At 40.7% G+C, this 25,021-nt stretch overlaps 1 protein-coding gene across 2 annotated transcripts in view; it reads left to right on the top strand.

Annotated features, from left to right (window-relative positions):
* The window catches only part of TSC22D1 (TSC22 domain family member 1), a 133,654-nt gene extending 117,118 nt beyond the window's left edge, over positions 1–16,536 (top strand). The window contains exons 1-3 of one of the 2 annotated variants that reach the window (XM_086711804.1): positions 13,183–13,543; positions 13,948–13,999; positions 15,158–16,536. In XM_086711804.1, the coding sequence (XP_086567930.1) occupies positions 13,419–13,543; positions 13,948–13,999; positions 15,158–15,415 (435 nt within the window). In that variant the 5' untranslated portion in view covers positions 13,183–13,418 and the 3' untranslated portion in view covers positions 15,416–16,536. Of the gene's footprint in view, positions 1–13,182; positions 13,544–13,947; positions 14,000–15,157 lie in introns of those variants that run through there. The other variant, XM_086711802.1, reaches the window with a different exon arrangement.
* Positions 16,537–25,021: the final 8,485 nt, after the last annotated feature.

The raw sequence follows: 25,021 nt of genomic DNA, 5'->3' as shown, positions 1-25,021 counted from the left end.
TGTTTTAGGCTCACCAGAGGACTGACTCTAATGGCCCTAAGTGTTTCTGCGTGCATAGAATAATGGTTAAGCCACTTCCTACTGGTTCTTCTTTCTATACTGCTTATCATTGTTGACATCTTCTGGAATTTAACATGAAAATGTAGCTTAAAGTAATTAGTTATTTTTAAAAAGTTAAAAGAAGAGTTTGAAGTATTTATTTTCCATAATTGTGCAAAAGTAAAATAGAAATGGTATTCATTCATTTTTGATAGGAGACTTGCATGAGATTCTTGAAATAGAAAATCATAATCAGGACAACTTTGTATTTCTTCAGATGTTTTATATAGAGTATATCATCTGGCTTCTAAATCTGAGATGCCCTTTTTTGTCTCTGGCTCCTGGTGTTCAGAATCTTCCAGATTAAGAAAAGTGATAATTTAGGAAGAAATTTGGCTTTGCAGACCTTATTTTCAGAGAGATAAAAAATAAAAAAGAATGCTAACCATTTAAGTCCTGTTGCTTAAAGACACTGAGTCTTTTTAGGATATGGGCATTCTTTTGGAATTAGTAGTTATGTTAAGTAAGGCAAAGAAACAGAGGTATGTGCATGGGAGACTGGAAATTGTTTCTAGAATTGTAACAATAATTTGAAAGCAATATAAATGCTTAGAGCGAAAATACACAGAAAAATGTATTTATAGAAAGCCTTATATGTGTATAAACACATCAAAGATTATATTTAAATTTATTAGCATTTTATGATTTTTGAAGTTCTCACACTTTAAAGCAAGTATTTTTTTTTTTTTTTTATCAAGCATTTTTAAAAAAATCTTTTTAACACTATGGGATTGTAGAACTGTATGGTATCTTGACTCTGTGGGATTTAGGAACTCTGTAGTATCAATGTACTTAAATTAGTTCTCTTAGAGATTAATCACCAACAAACTTGACAGCTTTAAGAACAAGGCAAAAGTACAGTTTAAAATTCAAACCAAGAAATACATTTGAAACGATTATGGAGAAATTAGTTATAAAATCGGCATTTTAGGTCACTTCAATGAAAGTGTTCAAGTCCTTGGATTATATCTTTTTTAATAGCTTTTTTCTTTGCTTTTACTTTAAAATACTTTTAATCAAAATAATACATGTACAGGTGTCTAAAATAGTCAAATTCATAGAAACAAAGTAGAATGGTGGCTACTGGGCTTGGAGGGAAAGGGTCAAAGAGGAGTTGTTTAGTGGGTATAGTTCTAGATGTGCTGGATGAAAGAGTTCTGCTTCACAATGGCGTGACTACACTCAGTGCTACTGAGCTGCGCACTTAAAAATGGTTACATTGGTAAACTTTATATATTTTTTACCACTATAAAAAAAATACGTCTGTGTGTGTGTGTGTGTGTGTGTGTGTGTGTGTGTGTGTATAAGCAGTTGTTGGTTTTTTTTTTTCATTCTTCCCAGTGTGCTACTAGGAGGCAGTCACTTTTCTTTCATTTTCTAAAGATAGTTTATATATAGTAAAGTTTGCCCTTTTAGTATATAGTTCTAGAAGTTTGGACAAATACAAACAGTGGGGATACCACCATCAAGAAACAGTTCTGTTACCCACAAAACCTCCCCTCTTTTACCCCAAAGCTCTGACAACTTCTGTTTTCTGTCCCTATAGTTTTGCCTTTGCTAGAATGCATCTAAATGGAATCATATGTTCAGCAGCCTTTTCAGCCTGGCTTCTTTCACTTACTGTAACGTATTTGAGATTCATTTGTGAGGTGAATCAGTAGTCCAGTTCATTTCACCGCGGAGTAGTATTTCCTTATATAAGGTATACCATGGTTTGTATAAGTAACTGATTGAAATTTGGGTTGCTTCCTATATATATATCTATATATCTATATCTATATCTATATATATATTTATATATATATTTTTTTAATTTGAGAGAGAGAGGGAGGGGGGAGCAGGATGGGGTGGGGCAGAGAGAAAGAGAGAGCACTTGTGAAAGAGAGAATCTAAAGTGGGGTTTTGATTCCATGACCCTGGGATCATGACCTGAGCCCAACCCAAGAGATGGCACCTCTGGGTTGCTTCCAATTTTGAGGGATTATGATAAAACCACTCAAAACGTTCACTTGCAGATTTTTGTGAGAGCATAAGTTTTCCTTTCACTTAATAACTTGGGTTGGGATTATTGGATTTTATGGAAAGTGTGTGGCTTAATAAGTAACTGCTAAACTGTTTTTGCATAATGGTTATAACATTTGGCATTCCTGCCACCAATATATGAGCATTCCGGTTGTTCTGCTGTCTCATCAACAGTTGGTATTTTTAGGTTTAATTTTTTTTTTTAATTTTAGCCATTCTAATAGGTGTGCAGTAGTGTCTCATTATGGTTTGAAATTGCATTTCTGTAATGATTAATGATGTTTAGTATTTTTCCCATGTGCTTATTTACTATTCATATATCTTCTTTGATGAAGTATCTTTTGCCTTTTTTTAAAATTAGGTTCTCTTGTTTTGCGAGTTCTTTACATATTCTAGATATAGATCTTTTATTACGTATGTGACTTGCGATATTTAATTCCAGTCTGTAGTTTCTCTTTTCATTCTTACAGCAGTGTCTTTCAAAAAACAAATTCTTCATTTTGATAAAGTCCAGCTTATTGTTGGGGCACCTGGGTGGCTCAGTCGGTTAAGATCTGACTTTGGCTCAGGTCATGATCTCACGGTTTGTGAGTTAGAGCCCTGTGTGGGGCTCTGTGTGAACAGCTCAGAGCCTGGAGCTTTTTAAGTCCAGTTTATTGTTTGTTTGTTTTCTTTTTTCTTTCATGGAGTGTATTTTTGGTGTTCTAAGAAATCTTTACCTAATTCAGGGTTCCAAAGATTTCTCCTATTTTTTTTTTTTTTTACAGAAATTTTTGGATTTTACATTTAGGTCTATGGTCCATTTTAAGTTAATGTTTCATTTGGTGGGAGAAATGGATCAAGTTGGGGGTTTTTTTTGCTATGTTTTTATTTTGTATATGGCTATGTAGTTGTTTTAGCATTACTTATTGAAAAGATTGTCTTTCTGTGTTGAATCACCTTTACATCTTTGTTGAAAATCAATTTGCTACATATGTGTGGCTCTATTTCTGACCTCTCTGTTCTGTTCTATTGCTTTGTACCTCTGTTCTTTCACCAATACCATGCCATCTTAATTAGAGTAGCTTCACAGAAAGTTTTGAGATAAGGTAGTGCAGTCTTTCAGCTTTGTTCTTCTAAAATTGTTTTGGTTATTCCAATTCCTTTGCACTTACATGCACATTTTAGAATCACTTTGTCATTTTCCACAAAAGGTCTTGATGGAACTTTGATTAGGATCACACTGAATCTATACATTAGTTAAGGGGAGGAGGGATTAACATAATAATTGACTCTTTCAATCCATGAACATGGTATATCTAACCTTATTATTTGGTTCTCTTTTATCAGTGTTTTGTAGTTTTTCAGCGTAAAGATCTTGTATATATTTGGTTGGATTTATACCTATTTCATTTGTTTTTTATGTTATTGTAAATGGAACTTTGTAAAATTTAAGTTTTACTTGTTCATGCTAATATATAGAAATATAATTGATTTTTCTATATTGAACTTATATTCTGTGACCCTGTTAAACATGCTTCTTGTTAGTTCTAGTAACTTATTTTTGGATTCTTTGGGATTTTGTACATAGTCATGTGAATACAGATACTCTTTCTTCTTTCCAATTTGGATGCTATTTATATATTAATTTTTGCCTTATTGCCTGACTATTACTTTCAGTATCAGATTGAATAGGAGTGATGAGAGTGGACATGCCTTGTTTCCAATCTTAGGGAAAAGTGTTTATTGTTTTACCATTAAGTATGATGTAAGCTGAGTGTGTTTTATAGATAGACGTCCTTTATCAGGTTGAGGAAAATCTCTTCAATTCCTATTCTGTTAAAAGTTTTTTGTTTTTTGTTTTTTTTTTTAAATCATGAATGGATATTGAATTTTGTCAGTTGTTCTTTCTGCATCTATTGAGATGATCCTATGGTTTTTCTTTAGTCTATTGATAGGGTGAATCACATTGACTGATTTTCACATGTTTACCTTACATTCTTAGGATAAATGCCATTTGGTTAAGATGTATTTGTTATCCTTTGTATGTCTAGTTGGATTCATTCTGCTAAAATTTTGTTAAGAATTTTTACATCTATGTTTATTGGTCTGTGGTTTTCCTTTTATGTGTTTAGATTTTTATGATGTCTTTATCTGGTTTTACTATTAGGGAAATGCTGGTCTCCTAGAATAGGCTGGGAAGTGTTTTCTCCTCTTCAATTTTCTGGAAGAGTTTGTGTAGAATGGGTATTATTTCTTCCTCAAATGTTTAGTAGGATTCACCAGTGAATCTATCTGTGCTTACGGGTTTTTTGTGTAGGAAGATTTTGAACTACAAGTTAATTTTTAAAATAGACACAGAGCTATTTATGTTACCTGTTCTTCCTCAAGTGAGTTTTGATAGTATCTTTCTAGGAATTTGTCCATTTCATCTAAGTTGTTAAATTTATTGAAATAAATTTGATATGCCATGTTTTTGTCATTCAGTTCAAAATATTTCCTAATTTCTCTTTTGATTACTTATTTGACCCATGAGTTAGATATGTGTTGTTGTATTTCCAAATATTTGGAGGTTTTCCAGATAATTTTCTGTAGTTGATTTCTATTTTAATAACACTGTGCTCAGAGAATTTACATGGTATAATGTGAATCCTTTTAAATTAATTAAAACTTGATTTATGGCTCAGAATATACTCTATCTTGGAAAAAAATCCATGTGTGCTTGAAAAGCATGTGTATTCTCTTGTTATTGGATGGACTGTTCTACAAAAATAAATTAGGTCAAGTGGTTGGCAGTGTTATTTAAGCGTTCTATATCTTTACTTATTTTCTGCTTATGTTTTTTTTCCAATTATTGAGAGGTTATTGAAAACTCCAACTTTAATTGTGGATTTTTCTATATCTTCATGCAATTCTATCAATTTTTGCTTCGTGTATTTTAAAGCTTTGCTGTCACTGTGTGAACATTTAAGATTTTTATGACCTCTTGATGAATTGGCCCTTTATTCATTATGAAATGATCTTTGCTCTTCAGTGTACTTTGAATAATATAGCCTTCAGCATTCTTCTGATTATTGTTAACATACAATATCACCTTTCATCCTCTTATTTTACCTATTTGTGCATTTATACTTAAAATATGTTTCTTACAGGCAGCATATAGTTTTGTCTTGCCTTTTTTTTTTTTTTTTAAAGTTGATTTAGTTTTGAGAGAGAGCTAGAGGGAGAGGGGCAGAGAGAGAAGGAGACAGGATCCCAAGTGGGCTCTGTGCTGACAGAGAGGGCTCTGAGAGCCGGATACCTCAGGAACCATGAGATCATGACCTGAGCTGACGTCTAATTCTTAACCCACTGAGCCACCCAGGCACCCCATCTTGCCTTTAAAAAAAAAAAAGAAAATCAATCTGACAACCTCTACCTTTTTTTTTTTTTTTTTAATGTTTATTTATTTTTGAGAGAGAGAGACAGAGTGTGAGCAGGGGAGGGACAGAGAGAGAGGGACTCACAGAATCCAAAGCAAGCTCCAGGCTGCGAGCTGTCAGCACAGAGCCCGAGGTAGGGCTGGAACTCATGAACCTAGAGATCATGACCTGAGCTGAAGCTGGATGTTTAACCCCCTGAGCTACCCAGGCACCCCGACCACTGCTACCATTTAATTAAGGTGTTTAATTGGGACCATTTACATTTAATGTGATTATTGCTATAGTTGGTAGAAGTCTACTATCTTGGTAATTGGTTTTTATTCCGTTCTTTATTCCCCTTTTCTTCTTATTCTATCTTCTTTTAGATTGTATATTTTCTTATGATTCCACTTCATCGCCTTTATTGGCTCATTAGCTATGACTCTTTATATTGTAATTTCAGTTGTTATTTTAGAGTTCTTAGTATGTATCTCATAATAGTGTATTTTCAAGTAACGTAAGAACCTAATGCAGTATGCTGCTTCTCTCCTCCTGGCCTGCGTACTATTTTTGTCTTACATTTTACTTCTACATATGTTGTTGGCCACCCGCCTCCCAATACACTGTTCTTATTTCTGCCTTAAACATTTAGTCATATTTTTTCAATTTTAATTTTTTTAATGTTTATTTTTGAGAGACAGAGAGAGACACAGCACGAGCCTGAGCGGGGGAGGGGCAGAGAGAAAGGGGGACAGAGGATAGGAAGCGGGCTCTGGGCCGACAGCAGCGAGCCCAATGCGGGACCCAAGTCAGGAACTGTGCCATCATGACCTGAGCCCAAGTTGGACGCTCTACTGACTGAGCCACTCAGGCACCCCTCAATTTTAATTTTTTCATTGAAGTATAAGTAACGTTCGAAATCCTATTTCAGGTGTACAGCATAGTGATTTGATATTTTTATACCTTATGAAATGATCTCAGTGAGAAGTCTAGTTACCATCTGTCACCACACAAAGTTACTACAATGTTATGACTATATTCCCTATGCTGCACCTTACAACCCCATGACTTATTTTCTAACTGCAACTGCCTACCTCTTAATCCCCTTCATCTATTTTGACCTGCCCCCGCCCCCAATTTCTCCTCTTTCTGGTAACCAACAGTTTGTTTCTTGTATCTATGAGTCTGTCAACATTAAACAGTTATTTATTTATCTCTTAGAAGAAATTGTTAGGGAACTTTTTTTTTTTTTTTGTATTTAACCACCTAGTTACCATTTCGGATGCTCTTCATGGTTTTCTGTAGATTTAGATTGCAAGCTGGTATCATTTTCCTTCTGTCAGAAGAACTTGCTCTAGAATTTCTTACAGTGTAGGGTGTGCCTGTGATGAATACTCCCAGCATTTGTATGTGTGAAAAAAGAATGAATTTCACCTTTATTTTTGACAGATATTTTCACTGGGCATAGAATTGTAGGTTGACATGTTTTTAAATTTTTTCTTTTAGCACTTTAAAGATATTGCTGTACTGCCTTCTGTCTAGTGTTGTTTCCAACCTGAAGTCGGCTACATTATCTTTGTTGCTTTGTGTATAATCTCTTTCTTTTCTTGGGCTGCTCTTAAATTTTCTCATTTTCACTGGTTTTAAGCCATCTGAATATGACACACCTTTATTGTAGTGTTCTTCACGATTCTCTTGCTTGAGGCTTAGTTTCTTGGATCTGCGGATTTATTGTTTAATAAGATTTGGGGCAAATTGCCATTATTTCTTCAAATATTTTTCCTCTCTCCCTTTTCTCTTCTTTAGAGACTTTACTAAAGATACATTTGGTTGCTTGAAATTGCCCCACAGTGCAATGACGCTTTTTTCTTTTTTTTTTTGTTCTATTTTTTTTTTTTTCAGTTTTTCCCCCTCCCTGTGTTTTACTTTAGTTTCTTTTTAAAACAAAACAAAACAATGTATGTTTTTTTTTTTTTGTGAGAGAGACAGAGAGGGAGTGCGAGCATGAGCAGGGGGTGGGGGGAAGCGAGAGAAGGAGAAAGATAATCCCAAGCAGGCTCCACACTATCTCACAAATACCAAGAGATCATGGCCTGAACGAAATCAAGAGCTGACACTTAACCGACTGAGTCACCCAGGCGCCCTATTTTGGATAGTTTCTATTGCAAATGTATCACTAATATTTCTTCCACTCTTTCTAATTTACTGTGAATCCCATGCAGTGTATTTTTCTTCTCAAACATTATATTTTTCATTTTCAGAAATGTATTTCTCTATAACTTCCATACCTCTACTTAATATGCTAATTTTCCCTCTACCTTCTTGAACATATAAAGTATGGTTATAATAATTGTTTTAATATCCTTGTCTACAAATTATATCATCTTTGTCATATCTGGGTCATTTTGATTGATTTTCTTCCTTGTTATGCGTTATATTTCCCTGCGTTTATATGCCTGGTACTTTTCATTGGATGCCAGACACTGTGAATTATTGGATGCTAAGTGTTTATTTAATATCCTAGAGCTTTGTTTTGGGACAAAATTAAGTTACTTGGAAACAGTCTGATCTTCAAGGCTTTCTTTAAAACTGCTTTGCACAAGACCAAAACACCCTTTAGTTTAGAACTAATTTTTCCCATCTACTTTAGCAGTATCCTTCTGAATATCTAAATAGCTGGTGCTCCATGTTTATAAGGATTTTGTTTTGTTTTTTGGTTTTTTTTTTTTTAATTTTTTTTTTCAACATTTATTTATTTTTGGGACAGAGAGAGACAGAGCATGAACGGGGGAGGGGCAGAGAGAGAGGGAGAGGCAGAGAGAGAGGGAGACACAGAATCGGAAACAGGCTCTAGGCTCCGAGCCATCAGCCCAGAGCCCGACGCGGGGCTCGAACTCACAGACCGCGAGATCGTGACCTGAGCTGAAGTCGGACGCTTAACCGACTGCGCCACCCAGGCGCCCCTTGTTTTTTGTTTTTATCTCTGGCTGGTAGTAACACCAACAATTCCTGACCCTGTATTATTTCCACAACCCGTTTGTTTTTGCCTCCTCCACTTGGGCGGCTCTTTCCCATGGTGGGTAGTTTCCTCACATGGTTGTGCTGATAAGCACTTCGCTGAAGCCTGGGAGCATAGGAACCCTCTGCGGCTCCCATTTTCCTTCTTTTCCTTTAGGAAAAGACCTGTGCATCCCTAAAGATCACACAGAGGGACTAGAAAAATATATACCCTTTTTTTCAGTCCCCCCCCTCTATTCCTCATGGGCAGCCACTTTTAATTTTTATCTTTTCTCGTATTCACCTACTCATGTCTATGTGATATATTTATACTGTTATTTCTTGCTTTTTCACTTTTATATATTTTATAACCAAGCTATCGATTCAGATTTGGCAGTTTTAAACCATTCCTAGGGCCCAGTTTTTCTTCCCACCACCTTCCTCGTACAATTAAGTTTTTAAAGTTAAACTGATAACAGTTTTTCAAAATTAATATAGTTGTGTAAATTTTATTGATAAACCTACTAGTTTTTTCTTTTATTTTCTGTAAGATTGTCTTCAGACTTATCCGGTGGTTCCATTAGATCTGTCTTACACCTGTCTGTAGCTCTGCTCCCCTTGCAAATGTTCAGCCGAATTGGATCGTCTCTCTGTGAATTCCCAGCCACAGAGCTCTTCCTCCCAGAGGCTCCCATCTTTCTGCACCTTACAGATCAGATGCTGCTCAGGCTTGCTCAGCAGCTGTCGTCTTGAGCTTTCCTTCCCGATCACCCTGTTCATTCCTTCCCTTCTCTCCAGTGTTTTGAGCCCCTGGTTCATGTTTCCTATTGAAACATTTTTCTTTTCTTTTTTTTTTCCTTTTGAAATATACGATAGTCCTTATTTTTTAAAAATGTTAACCTTTTCCTCCATTTTGGTGTCTGAAATGTCTGAAAATGCTTTTGGTCTACCTTTATGCTTACATGATAATTTGGCCAAGTGAGAATTTTTTCTCTCAGAATTTTCTCCATTGTTTCCTGATAGCCAGCAAAAACCATTCTGATCTTTGTTCCTATGTTTAGAACTTGTTTTTTCTGTTTGGAAGCTTTTCGGATTTTCCCTGTCCCAAGCGACCTTTACTTTCATGTGTTGTGCTTTGGTGTAGGGCTTTTTTTCATTTATTGTGGTGGCCATTTGGTCATCTTGTTTAGTCTGGAGAACTTGTGCCCTTCAGCTGAGGAAAAATTCTTAAATTATTTCTTTGGTCTGTGTTTTTGGAATCATCTGATTTCTGATGTTGGACCTCCTGGATTTATCCTTTTGGTTTCTTATCTTTTCTCTCTCAATTCCATCTCCTTTATTCTACTTTTTGGAAGATTTTCTCCTCTTTATCTTCCAACTTTTCTATGGAAATCAAGGAAATTTCAGATATGGCTGAATTTTGTTTTGATTTCTTTGGAACGATTTATTATTCCCACAGTGTGTGGGATGCAGCACTAAAACATTATTTGTTGTTTATTTGCAATTCACTTTTAATTGGAAGTCCTGTAGCTTTACTTGCTAAACCCCGTAAGCCCACTCAGCACCCAGTGAGTGTAAAGGAGGAGACGGTAAGTGAGCTGGTAGTTCCCAGACCGTAAGATTTGGTCAGACATAGCGCGATAGGCTTCAGCCTCCTCCCCAGCAGTCACTTTAGATTTACAGGGAGTTTGGACAGAGGGAGAATCAGGTTATCCTGTTTGAGCGTCAGATGTCCAACTGTACCTATATTGGCCAAGTCAGTCAGGTGAAGTTGGGAAGAAAAGCACGCATTACTGAATGAATTAAAAACACAGGCCCTGCTCCTGCTTCTCTTCTCCCATCCTAGCTTGCTTGCTCTCAGTATGCAGAGGTGATGGAATTGGAATCCAGAGAAGAGGCTTTTAGGCAAAAGAAAACAAAATGAAAACAACAAATACACCTATCTTTAATGTTCAGGCCGTTTCCTGGGCTCGGATTCCCCAGGGAGTGAGACCTGATCTCTGCCCCACGTCTGAAGATGGCTATTGTCACCCATGCCCTTAGGGGTTTCTCCCGAAGGCAGTGTTTTCCCCGTCCTATCAGCTAGTCTTTGTTGAGCTCCGACTTGCACCCGACTCTTAGATGTTTTGTCTTACAAAGAGAAGAATCTTTGACAGTAATTCTAGCCACTGTGCCTCAAACATTTCTGACCCCTGGTTTCCCCTCCGTGGAGTTTTCCTCCAGCTAATTTGCCTTCTTTTTCAAATTGTCTTTCCAGTTTGCATATAAAAATCTAGTTTGAAAGGAATCTAGCCCATTTGTGTAGAAGATATGAAAGGCAATAGGTTTCTAGTAATTCTGGTGGGCTTTTATGTTCTCTTGGCCCTGGCAAATTCTCCAGAAATATATACACAAATGATCAAAGATGTACATACAAAATATTTCTTGCAATTTTATTTAAAATAGCAAAGTACTGGAGGTGACTGTAATGTCCCTCTGTAGAGATATGGGTTTAACGGACTATGATGGCTTATACTGGCTTCTGTAGCTTAATCCAGTGGGTGATATGTTGAATGAAATGGAAGCATAACAGCTTGTTTCTTTCTGTTTGTGTTCAGGAACATCGTAAATAAATAAAATTCAGTTAATTTAGTAATCTTAAATTTCAGCTGGAATTTTAAATTCATTTCTGCATATGACCTTAGAGTTTTATTTTTTTATTTTTTTATAGTTTTATTTTTTAAGGTCTTTTTTTTACAGTTTAGGATGATACTTTAATAACTTGTCCTGTGCAGTTCAGTTAAAAATATGTAAATGATTTTAATTACACAGGTAGTTTGTGGCAACCTTAACTTTCAAAATATAGAAACTACTGTGTAGTAAATAATTCTGCAAAGCACTCCCAGACAGAGAGACCACATCCCTAGTTTCTGAATTATTGATTTTTAAGCTTTCCACTTACTCTTTTTCTTTTTCTTTTTATTGACAATGGGTGCCTTCCTCAAATTTGATATTTCATAAGTTTTATAAATTACAAAATGCTAACAAACATTGTTATTCAAAATCAAAGACTTAAAATTTGGAAACTATTACGATCCTTACAATAAAGAAGATGTTACTCCTTTCTATAGTTAGTCACACTTTGGTTTTTAACCCAAAAGAGAATTGCCCTTTTCATCTACTTTCACCACATTTGGTTCCTAATTCCTTTAGACCGTTTCTAAAACCAAATACTCGCTGGCAGTATTGGGTCCACTTAAAAAAGAATGTCTGAAAGGCCCCGATGGCAATTAAAATTTCCTGAATTAAAGGATGCTGAGGATAAAAGGGTGCTAACTTGAGAAAGAATGCCTGCTCTTGAGAGAAAAGACAGTGTGCGTGTGTGTAAATAGGATATTAACCTATATCTGTTCTGCGGTCAAATTTTATGTTGGAGTTATTTGTGATGATACAACTTGCCTGTGGATTAGAGAAGTCTTTACCATTTGTAGTTTTTTGTTTGTGGTTTTATAGGATTGTGCCATTAGAGGGCAGTATTGTAGAGGTTAAATTTGCTTTCTAAAATGTATTGAATCGCAAACTATAGAAATCTATAATAAGGCAAATTTAAAGCCTTAGATTTTCAGTATATTAAATTGTAACCTCAATTGGTGCGTTCTTGCAAGTATTTTAAATTAATAGAGGAAATGTGCAAAGGGTTAAGCTTTTTTACACCCAGCTCTCTTGATTTGGGTTTGGAGAAGGGAATGACTTGGTCAGTATGGCCTTCAGGGTGAAATACATACTTTACAATATTTCAGTCCTTCTGATGTAAGAAGGCTCATAGGGTTGAGACTTATAGGAATTGCCACTTCCAAAAACTTGCTTTAGGGACTTACTGAAAATAGATCGAGGTAGGATTCAACCTGTGGATTGAGTTTTCTAGCTGTAAATGGAAGAAGGGGAGATGTGATTTTAAGGTTTATGGCTCTAGGGACATTTTGGGAAGATATACCAGATTTCATCTGATGGGTTCCTTTTTGCTTCAGTAGATACATGCCTAGCAAAGAATATGTACTATTTTTTGTTTTGTTGCTACAAGTAATAAATCCATGGAAAGGTAGTATTTCTCAAAAAGCAAATGTGATTTTTTTTCCCTCCAAAATTCACTCCCTCCTTAAAAAGTATTATTACAGTACGATTATTGTCCTTATAAATAAAACTGCCTATAAAATCCTCCCATACTGCTGCCTGTAAGAACAAGATAATTGAAATCGAGACACTCGAGCTCCTCCAAGTCTTAGCGGTGGGACTGGGCATGCCCAGTAGCTCAGACGGTTCTGGTTGCAAATAGGAAGCTTTCGCCGTTCGGCAGCCTCAGGGACAGGCAGCTCCTGGGACGGGGTCTGACTCCCTTAAACGTAAGCACGTGCGGGGCCCCAATTGTATTTTCAGGGACCCCTTGACGTTTTCTGCCGAAGCAGTGGTGCAGCTTGCCGAGGCCGTGGAGGCCTCAGGCGGCCCCTCAGCTCTGCGGGTCCACTGCGGCCTGGGTCAGCCCACCCGAAAAGCGAGATCCGATGGGGAGGCTGGGGCAGGAGGTGGGGGTGGGGGGGGTTGGCCGGGGAAGCGCGAAGAGGGCGGGGAAGGGAGAAGGGGGAGGTTCCAATGCAGTGCTGGCCAATCGGCGCGGCTCTTGCCTCCATATATTCTGCACCGAGCTCGAGTCCTGGTCTAAAACCTTAGTGGAGCCCGGCTGTAGACCTGGGAGCCTTCTCCGCACAGCGTTGGGATCAGCATCTTCCCGGGATCGCCAAGCCCTAGAAGCTGGGTCTCTTTAAACTAGGGCTGCTGTTTTCTGTTTCTCCCTGGGCTGCAGAAAGCTAGAAGATTTTTATCTAGCTTAAACAAGGCTGCTGGTATTCCCTTTTTTTCCGCGAGGGTGTTTTTGGCTGCAATTGCATGAAATCCCAATGGTGTAGACCAGTGGCGATGGATCTAGGAGTTTACCAACTGAGACATTTTTCAATTTCTTTCTTGTCATCCTTGCTGGGGACTGAAAACGCTTCTGTGAGACTTGACAATAGGTAAATGTCGGCTGGGATAGTTTCTTTAAATTTTCTCGTGAGATACTTCTAATAATGCAGGTGAAAGATAGCCAGGCGAATTCCTTTGTCCATTGCCGAGAGACTACGGTGACATGGATGTTGCTTTTTGAAATGTTTAGAATCGCTTTCTTTTCGCAGGTCTGGCCAGAGAGCAGGCTTTTACCACATTATGTAATTTAGCCTTTTGTGACTCACTAAAATAGGGAAATGTCGGGATATTCGTTAGTAAGAGAGTGGCTGGTGTTTTCTGGAGGGTGATAATACTCCATAGCGTTGTAGAATGTTCAAAAAATGATGCTAATAACATCACAGAACTGGGAAATCCTTTTTGTCTTGGATGTTATAAAAATTCCACTTATCGATTTCTCCCCCCTCTTTTCCAGCTCCTCTGGTGCAAGTGTGGTAGCTATTGACAACAAAATCGAGCAAGCTATGGTATGTACTGATTAAAACTCATTTGTACTAAATGTGGGCACATTACAAAAAGCGAGAGATTAGGATGGAAGCAGTGCATCCATAGTTATGATGGTTACTCTTCATACATTTAGAAATGCCGGCACTGTCTCCATTCGGCCAGCATGAAGCCACATACCATGGCTGCTACGGAGAGAGATCCGGGCCTTGGGGGTATTAAATGTTCTCTCTTCCCCAGTCGGTTTCACATAACGTCGGGACTTTTGCCGAAGTGCCCCCCTTTTTACTAGGGAATTGCTAGGGAAGCTCTGCCCTGTGCGTCCTTTGGTCGTGGTCACGTCTCTGGCGATGTGGCTTTACTAGGAATCTTAAGGTTTACTAGGGAAGGAGAGGGGACAGAATGAGGATCTCAAGGGCCCTCTAGACCTTGCACAGACAGATCCCCAGTGAGGTAGGCTACTGCACAATGAAGAAGAATCCGAGAAAAGTTTTGTCTTCTCAGCCTGTGCCTGGATTTCTCCTATTTTTTATTTCCGCCTTGGCTGTTCTTTGTTATTGGAGCAGCGCCTGTGGCTCTTCTCACGGGATTCTCTGCCCACTGTTGCTAGGCAAACTCCGAACCTTTAATTCGGAGCTATAAATAACTCGGGCTCCCATTGGCTGCGTCGTCTGCCCAGGTTTCTGTGATGTCAGCTTAATCACGAAAGGGGGGGGCGGGGGTGGAGGGAGGAAAATGCGGCAACATGCTCTGTAGGAACTGGCTGCAGCCGGTGCTGAGGGAGGCGGTGGGGGGGGGGGGTGGGAGGAGGGACTTGGGGGCGGGGAAGCAGCTACCGTTGCTGCGGGGATGTGGGCCTGGACATCCCGGCGGCCAGGCTCCCGCCCCGCCTTCCAGAACCCCAGTGCCTTTTGCCATCTCAAGTAGGAGATCTCACTGTATGCATCCCTGGCTAACGGCTGCAGAAAAAGCATAGGCTTTTTAAAAGCCTGATCCCTTACGCATTGAACTTAAGTATTGTACAGTTGTGGTTGTATTGCTCAAAGGGCCGCTTAAATAAAGGCCGGATTTGCTAATGGTTACGGAGAATCATGCAAAAATAATGCTTTAGAAATTCAGAATCTGGGAAATACTAAATTAAACCTTTTTTTTTTTTTTTACCCCCCCCCCCCCCCTTTCAGGATCTGGTGAAAAGCCATTTGATGTATGCGGTTAGAGAGGAAGTGGAGGTCCTTAAAGAGCAAATCAAAGAACTAATAGAGAAAAATTCCCAGCTGGAGCAGGAAAACAATCTGCTGAAGACACTAGCCAGTCCTGAGCAGCTTGCCCAGTTTCAGGCCCAGCTGCAGACTGGCTCCCCGCCTGCGACCACACAGCCACAGGGGACCACACAGCCCCCGGCCCAGCCAGCGTCCCAGGGCTCAGGACCAACCGCATAGCCTCCCATGCCCCCGCAGAACTGGCCGCTGCTGTCTGAACTGAACAGACCAGAGAAGACGTACAAGGGGGAATCCATCCACCTCTACAGTCACCCATTTCATTGCTCGCTGCACAAGAGAAGTGAGGCTGACCTATGCCATTGTCTCTATTTTCCAGTATTAAACACTCATGTGCTTTTGGCTTGAAGAAATTTCTTAGTTGGGTGAATTAAAGGTTAATCAGAGAATTAGCATGGATATACTGGGACCTCATGCAGCTTGGCAGATATGTGAGAAGTGGTTCCGTTCATGCTGAGGAGCTGTGTGCCTTTCCATCATCCCTTCCCTGCTCCCCATCCCCGCTCCCAAGAGTTCTCTCCTGCTTGCACGTAGTGTACTCCATGGGGTTGGAAGCAGTGGGGCTCCACTGGACTTTCCTCTCTCCTTTTCCCCATGAGGAACTTGAAAGGGAGGTCAGAGTAAAGACTGACGCATAGTCTCACCTAAGATGAGGGGAAACATAGTTCATCGTACAAACTGACGACTGTCACCAAAAATCCATAAAACGATAGTACTGTGCCTCTTTCTGAAACAGTGGATGACACAAAACTCTGAGACGGTGACAGGTAGCTGGGACCTAGGCTATCTTACCATGAAGGTTGTTTTGCTTATTGTATATTTGTGTATGTAGTGTAACTATTTTGTACAATAGAGGACTGTAACTACTATTTAGGTTGTACAGATTGAAATCTAGGTGTCTCATTGGCTGTCTGAAGAGGTGTGGATTGTCTTTTATATAGAGATCTACAGAAAAAATGCCACATGAAGAAAACCACACCTGAAGAAATTTTAAGAATTTGGCGTTGTCAGTCACTTTGTGTAACCTGAGATCTTCTAGTTGCTGAATATCTTGAAGTAAATTCCTGTTCGCTGAAGTCTTTTGATTGAGCTGGTTGAATACTTTGAAAAATGATCCATTCTAGCTAATGAAATGGATCGCCCAGTAGGGGTTTCTGCATATTACCTGTATAGTAGTTATATGCATTTGTTTCCGTGCATGTTCTCTACACAGCTGTAAGGTGTCACTGTATTTAACCGTTGCACTTGTCAACTTTCAATAAAGCATATAAAATGTTGCTAAACCAGTGTTTTCATGTGAAAGTATTAACATAACTGCAGTCACTTCCACAACTTTTTCAGAAAGTTAAAACCGTTTGACTAGCAGAATCTTGAAGGGGCGTGCCAAGGGTGGACAAAGTCAGGGTGCTAGTGGTTTGACTGTAGAAGTGAAAGGAAACAGACATTGCCTTCCATCAAGCCAGGAAGGGGAGGAGAGACATAGTGAAGGAGATGAGAGTTTATTTCTTCAGTATCATCTGGACAAGTTGTCTCAGCCTCTCAGGGCTGATCTGGGACATTGAAAGAGAGAAAGCTCTCCGTTCTGTGGCCATCAAGTCCTAGGAGTCTGTGGAAGCCTTAATTTTCAAGTGTTTATCAGCGCTGGGGGGGGGGGGGGGGGGATTGAGCCTTACTCTGTGTATAATCCCAATAAACAGCTCTAGAATCAAAAGATGGAAGTTAAGCTGGTTTCCACTTTAGGAACTCCGTGACAGAGATTGGGATGTCATTCCTAGCGTGGATTGAGTTCCCAGCTCCTGGAAATGTCCAAGCAAAAGACAGGATAAATTGCAGGTGTTTCCTCTACTGGAGTTGAGGTGGGACCAGATGAGCAAGGCAGTCACTCCCTCTTGATTGATGCTCCAGGGCTAAAATGGGCCGAAATTAAAAGCAGGATGGAAACCCAAGGCAAATTGGCGCCTGAGATGTTCTTGGAGCCCTATCAGCAAGCACATGAACGGGTGGGTTTATCAGCTCTAATCTGCCCCAGGACCTCCGCAGCGCCCCTTCCACCCAATAGGAGTTGGGGCATTTGTGAGCTCTAAGGCTTAGGTAAGCCCTGGCAGGACGAGGACTTAACTTTCCTGAATCCTTCATTTTTGTACTGTAGAGCTGGTAGGAGATTGATAGATGAATGGAACATCCGTGCTCTCGGAGGAGAACGGGCCAGTGCATGTGGTAACAAAGCTCAAGGCAACTGGTGTGGCGACACGAGCTCTTGTTGAAGCAGTAAACTGACTGCGATAGGCCGGTGGCCGTGGCCATGAAAATGGTTTGGGAATTTGGAGAGGACCTGAAGAAGTCTTTTGTCATTTTACTTTGGAAGGCTATATAACTTCGCTTTAAGTAAAGGGGTACTTAATGTAGTAATTACATTTCCTTTAAAAAGAAAACCGTAACGAATCGCTAACCATTTCATTGTCTGTTTTTAATGAAGATCCTCAGTAGCAAAGGTGGTAATTGTAGCAAATTTGAGAACTTTCATGTCAATGTATTAGGACGATGGAGAACTTACTTCTCTCTTATTTAATAGAATTTTGGACTTTTGATTACAAATGTGAGACTCCCGTGACACTTTGGGAGTTGAATATTGTATGCGAGTAATGAATTGTTAAAATCAAAAGATGTTTTCCCATACGTGGTCACTTTAGTAATTACTAAACATGTTTAAAGTGATTGACGTTTAGAGATGTTTAAGGTAATTTAAAAAAGGCATTTTACCGCTTGCTTACAGGCCTTTGTTGGCCTGTGGGTTATTATTTAATTGATTATATCACACTTATGTTCTGTGGCTCAGGAAAGATTTTTAAGAGGAATGGAATGTTGTATCAACACTGGGTGCTCATGACATCATCAGCTGCAGCAGGGGAGACCGCTGTCTAGTGAAGGAGAAACAAGGAATTGTACATGATTTTAATGACTGTCTGCTTTCTGTTTCAAATTAACAATGTTTATGGCTCAGTAGTTCTGTGCTATTTTTGCATACTTTAAAAACAGAACTTTGTCATTATGTGATGAATATGCCATGCCAGAATCAATTTTAAGTTTACACAAGAAATGTATAGAAGTTCATTATAACTGAGATCAGAAACGAAAATTGGGGCGCCTGGGTGGCTCAGTTGGTTAAGCGTCTGAGTTGGGCTCGGGTCAGGATCTCTCAGTCCATGAGTTTGAGCCGCGCATCAGGCTCTCTGCTGTCAGCACGGAGCCCGCTTCAGATCCTCTGTCCGTCTGTCTCTCTCTCAAAAAATAAACATTTAAAAAAATGAAAATTAAGTTCAATAGACACCACTCTGACCTTGCTGTATGTGAAAGAAGTAGTTGGAGCTCCTGGGAGCCGGCCAACACGCCTGCTTTGAGACGTCAACTTCAAGTCCATTCTAGCAGCAGCAACGGCATGAGGATTCGAAACGGGAGGCAGAGAAAATGATGTTTCCTCCCCTTAGATAAATTGCCGCAGCGTGGAGAAGTGTGCCCACCAATGGCACTTGGAAGCAGATCGTGCGGGAAGCTTCCTCCGCAGGTGTGAGAAGGACAGCAGGCTGCGCGAGGAGACTCCTCGCGACCGCCAGGCCGGGCCCTGCGGTCACCGGCCTCTGGACAAGAAATGGAACCTCTCAGACCCGCTTTTGCATCCCTAAAATACGGAGTTGGATCAGGTTAGAAGACTCCGTCCTGCCATAAGACGCTACAATCCTCTGCCTTTTAAGATGACTCTTTTATTCTAACTGGTTGGGGGGAGGGGGGAGTATGCCGGTTTTGTTTGTTCATTTAACTTCTTAGGCTAAAATCGATTGGGTTTTCATTGTCGCTCCGCTGGTTACTAGCTAAGTGACCTTGGGCAGGGTATTTTACTAGCTGGTCTCTGCTTCCTCGTGCTCAAAATGGGACATGTTATCTCCACAGGGGTTTTGTAAGGATAGTGCTGGAAAGCAGTAAGCACAGGGCTGGATTCAGAGCGCGCTGTTCAAGGAATGTTAGCTTTTCTATAATTTTTGAGTCACTCATTCTTTTGTTTATATATTTAACTTTGTATTTTTGGTAGGAATAAAGCTGTGGCAGTTTTATTTTCTAATAGCTTTTGACAGCATTTTATAACAGTGGTGACTGTTAAAATTTTTTTACAAAAACACACAAAAAAGTGCCATTTAGGGGGCACCTGGCTGGCTCGGTCGGTGGAGCATGTGACTTGATCTTGGGGTTGTGAGTTCGAGCCCCACGTTGGGTCTAGTAGAGACTACTTAAAAATAAAAAATCTTTTCTTTTTTTATCTTTATTTATTTTTGAGAGAGAGGGAGACACAGAATCCGAAGCAGGCTCCAGGCCCCGAGCTGTCAGCACAGAGCCGGAAGTGGGCTCGAACTCACAAACCGGGAGATCATAACCTGAGCCGAAGTTGGACGCTCAACTGACTGAGCCACCCAGGCGCCCCTAAAAATAAAAAATCTTAAAAAAAAAAAACAAAACATTTAGAATATGGACACAAATATACAATTTCTTCTTGCCGTTTCATTTATGTGAGTTAGAGAAGGGATTAGTTGAGAAGTCTTCATGGTTGGAAATAATATTGGTGGAAGTAAATACACAATTACAGGTGGGAGATATATATAAAATGTGTATTTTATATCATTTATATATAAACATAATTTACATAATCTTACATATGTATATGATTTTATATATGTATGTAATATATAGTTTTTAATATTTATATAAATATGTATATAAAGTATATAAAATTATTAGTTTTCTTATGGAAAAACCCAATGTGAAACAGTGCTCTAGAATGCCAGTCAGGCCCAAAGTCACTGGCATTAGAAATCAGACTCTGTCAATAGCAATTGGAAGGTTCGGTGGCCATTTTAAAACATGCAAAGTTACTATAATATTACAATATAAATCGGTGCTTCAATCCAGGTGTTTTAGACTCAGATGTCTATAGGACATGACAGACTTTTTTTTTTATTTAAAAAAATTTTTTTAACGTTTATTTTTGAGAGAGAGAGAGACAGAGCACAAGTGGGGGAGGGGCAGAGAGAGAGGGAGACACAGAATCCGAAGCAGGCTCCAGGCTCCGAGCTGTCGGCACAGAGCCTGACGTGGGACTCGAACTCACGAACCGCGAGATCATCGCCTGAGCCACCCAGGCTCCCCATGACAGAACTTTCTTGACTGAGGTGAGGGTAAGACAATAGGAAGCGTTAGTGCCGTGGAGAGTATGTGCCCCATCTAATGGGTGCGGCTGCTCCTTAGCTCCATCCGGTGTTTGCTCCGTGGGGATTCAAACGCTGTGTTGCCAAGTTTTCCAATTCTTCAAGACACTGAAATCCAGGCTCCGTTTGAAGATTCCTGACTCTTGGACACTGCAGAACAAAAGCACACCTACTATACCGATTTGGCCCACGGGACCCAAGTTTCCACTCCCTTCCTGTGTCTGTCTCAAGAACCGGCCTCCTGTCCTAAATGGCAGCTCATCCTTCAGCAAAAAGGTTTTAATCACAAAACCCCTCCTTTTTGATTAGAGAAACTGAACACAGGCGATCGGGTAAACTATGTGTACATTTATTCAGAGAACATTCATTGAAGTCCTTCTACACGCCAGAGATCGTATGGTGGGTGAGCCACTGTCCTTGCCTCCAAGGACTTCAAGAAGCCCACTAGCTTCTTTTAAACTAAATGAGGTATTTTGTTTTCTGGTGAAATTTGCCTTATGCAGTATAATGCCTGAATAGTTCCTTCTGTATTCCTCAGATCAGCCTCTGGGCAAAAATATTTCCAAGAACTCTTGTTAAATCAGTGGCATTCGCTCATTGGTAGTGTAACTCCCTCCACTACATTTTATAACTGACTGATCAGTCAAGGGGCAAAGACAGTGTTTGCAGATGTGTGTGCTACTAGGTTATGCCACGCATGCTCCAAATTCCCGGGAATGACATATATTTCAATTAAAATCATCTTCCCTGTTGTCTCAGGTACGTGGAGTTCATGCCCCGAAATGTAGTTTGTAGTCCCTGCAGACTAGGGGGCCAGGCAAACTGGAGACTTAAGTTTCTCACCTTAAGGAGAGAGGAGATCTGATGGAGGTGTTAGGGTGACCAACAGTACCGGTGTCCCCAGGCTTGCGGGTGTTCCCGGGAAGTGGGACTTTCAGTGCTAACGCCAGGGACGTCCCAGGCAAACGGGGACAAGCTGGTTGCCCCAGATCCCATTTCCTCTTCTACTTGGACACACGGCGAAATTACATCTCTCACTTTCTTGAAGTTAGTTAGATGTGACCGCAGGACCCAGCTTCAGTCAAAGGGCTGAAGTGACCCCACACTTTTCAGACTTGGCTTTAAGAAACCCGTTCTCAGGGATCTGCTGTGCTCCTTCCCCTTCTGCTGACCCAACAGATAAGGCCTGGTGCCGTGGGCGTGACAGATCCCCTGTCAGCCTGGGTCCCGGAGTGACTGTGGAGTGTGCAGCCCCTCTAATCTGGAGCCTGCCAGCACAGTTACATGAGCAGGACTGTTTCAGCCATGGGGCATTTTAGATTCTGCTCGCTTCAGTGGCGAACCTTTAACGCACAGCGCGTCCGCCCCAAAGCCCAAAATATATGGCGTTGACTACAGTTGGGTGCAGGTGACACGGAGACTGCTGGAGGCTTGAGAGGTTGAGACTCCTACTGGGAGGCAGCAAAAGTTGCCTGCGATCGCTTAGAAAGCCGCCCCCGTGTCTGGTGAGCGTGTAGCTCTGGGGAGCCAAACAGCGACTCGAGGTTCTTCACTGTGGCGAAGGCTTTCAAGAAAGAAGTGAGCTCAGAAAAGTATTCGCCCGGTTTGTAAGTAGAAAGGAAAGGGAATGAAAGGTGCAGAAATTTGGGGCTGTCTAGCATAGGAAAAGCTTCGAGATCCCATTAAGACTTTCCAGTTAAACAAGGTGCTTCACCTCTTCAGCAAAGATGGTATAGACTCCCAATGTACTTTTGGTTTCAGATGTGCTGGCAGCTAATAGAGGTGGGCGAGACAAAGCATTAAAACATAACACAGTCTTGTCCTGAAAAAATATTTCAGGTCTTGCTGCTGCTGACACATTGAGTTGGTCAGATACAAATAGGGCAGGAGTCTACTAAGTTTTTGAGGGACTTCCGTTGCCAAGGAAAACAGAAGCCAGCCCAGACTTAACCAACAGCTACAACAAGACATTGTTGGAACCTTTACATAAACTTCAGGTCCCTGAACTCACAAGAGCTAGAAGTGGGGGAAGCAGATGGCTGACGCTAGAGCTCCCCAGGAGAGCATTCTCCCCAACACGTGCTTACAGGTAGTATGCAGGGTACCAGGCAAGGAAACCTTCCAGAAGAAGGACACTAGAACTTTGGAGAATGATGGGCCAGGGATTTTTCCCAGAGGGTGGAATCAGGGTCTAACGAGGGAACTTCTCTCACTGCCAGAGTAAGGGGGTCTTCTTAATGCCTGACCAGTAGGATTTCATAACTGCTGAGGACTGGGCAGGCTTCCAATGGGAGTTTTATGGCAGATCTTGTGCCCCGCCTCCCCCGTTGTGCGTTGTCCATAGAGGGAAGATCAATTTGCCTCTAAGTTCCAGGCCTTTAGGAGCCACACCCAGACCTGTGCCTCACCCAGAGATCTTGGAGTTTGAGCTGGATGGGATTGGGGGCTGCTGCCCCCCTGGGCGGGTGAACGTGTTCTGAGAGGGCAAGAAGATGATATGCATATTCTGATCTAAAGGGAAGGGTTGTGGCACAGAGTGGTAGGTGTTTACCAAAAAATCTCTTCCTCTTCCTGGATGCACAAACTGCATTTCCCAGATTCCCTTGCAGCTGGGAAATTCCATTTGATGGAATCTGCACCAAACTTAAGAACATGGACAGAGGGGCGCCTGGGTGGCTCAGTCGGTTAAGCGTCCGACTTCAGCTCAGGTCACCATCTCGCGGTCTGTGAGTTCGAGCCCCGCGTCAGGCTCTGGGCTGATGGCTCAGAGCCTGGAGCCTGCTTCTGATTCTGTGTCTCCCTCTCTCTCTGCCCCTCCCCCGTTCATGCTCTGTCTCTCTCTGTCTCAAAAATAAATAAACGTTAAAAAAAAATTAAAAAAAAAAAAAAAAAAGAACGTGGACAGAAATGCTGTCTTGTCATTTCCAGCCCTGATTCATAAAATTTCCCATTGGCAATCCTCCATGCCCTTTCCCCTTCGGCCAACTGGTGGGAGACTGCACAGCTTTAACAGCCTGGGTCCCTGAGTCACTGAGCAGAGCAAAGCCCTTCTTCTGCCCCCCTACCCCACACCCTGGAACTACTCAAGACTGTTACGAGACAGCAAGAAATAGATTTCTATTTATGTTTCAGACATATGCTTTTTAGTTCATTACCTTAGCTGGTACACTAACACACAGACTGTCTGATGCAGTGTGACAAAGCAGTGGGCAACAGCACCAGAACAAGTAATCCTCAAATTGGTACGGAACCACCAAAGACCCTCGGCAGCCAAAGCAATCTTGAAAAAGAACAAAACTGGTGGTATCACAACCCCAGATTGCAAGGTACACTACAAATCTATAGTAATCGGAACAGTTTGGTACTGGCACCAAAATAGACACATAGATCGATGGAACATAATAGCCCAGAAATAACCCTCCCCAATTATTTGTAAATTGTAATAAAGGTCAATTGGGGCGCCTGGGTGGCTCAGTCGGTTGAGCGTCCGACTTCGGCTCAGGTCACGATCTCACGGTCTGTGAGTTCGAGCCCCACGTCGGGCTCTGTGCTGACAGCTCAGAGCCCGGAGCCTGTTTCAGATTCTGTGCCTCCCTCTCTCTCTGACCCTCCCCTGTTCATGCTCTGTCTCTCTCTGTCTCAAAAATAAATAAACATTAAAAAAAAATTAAAAAAATAAAAATAAATAAAGGTCAATTAATTGTAAATAAAAGAGGAAAGAATAAGCAATGGGAAAAAGACAGTCTCTTCAACAAGGGGTGTTGGGAGAACAGGACAGCTACATGCAAAAGAACGAAGCTGGACCACTTTCTTTCACCATACACAAAAATAAACTCCAAATGGATGAAAGACCTAAATGTGAGGCCTGAAACCATAAAAAAGCTGGAAGGGAGCACAGGCAATAATTTCTCTGTCTCTGGCCATTGCAACATCTTTCTAGTTATGTCTCCTGAGGCAAGGGAAATAAAGGTAAAAATAAACCATCAGGACTACACTAAAATTAAAAGCTTCTGTACAGCAAAGGAAACAACTAAAAAAACTAAAAGACAACCTACTGAATGGGAGGAGATATTTGCAAATGACATATCTGATAAAGGGTTAGTATCCAAAATATATAAAGAACTTACACCATTCAACACTAAAATACCAAATAATCCAATTAAAAAATGGGCAGAGGACATGAACAGGCATTTCTCCAAAGAAGACACCCAGATGGCCAACAGACACATGAAAAGATGCTCAACATCACTCATCATCAGGGAAATACAATTCAAAACCACAATCAATACGATGAGATATCATCTCACACCCGTCAGAGTGGCTACAACAAAAAACTCAAGAAACAAGTGTTGGCGAGGATGTGGAGAAAAAGGAACCCTTGTGTGCTACTGGTGGGAATGCAAACTGGTGCAGCCACCGTGGAAAACAGTATGGTGGTTCCTCAAAGAATTAGTAATAGAATTACCCTACGATCCAGTGATTCCACTACTGAAGATATTTACCCGAAGAGGACAAA

This window comes from Puma concolor, chromosome A1, assembly GCF_028749965.1.
Source record: "Puma concolor isolate L17-30 chromosome A1, mPumCon1.1.hap2, whole genome shotgun sequence".
NCBI lineage: Eukaryota > Metazoa > Chordata > Mammalia > Carnivora > Felidae > Puma > Puma concolor.
The sequence above is the reverse complement of the archived record's forward strand: the minus strand, read 5'-3'. Positions and strand labels throughout refer to the sequence as shown.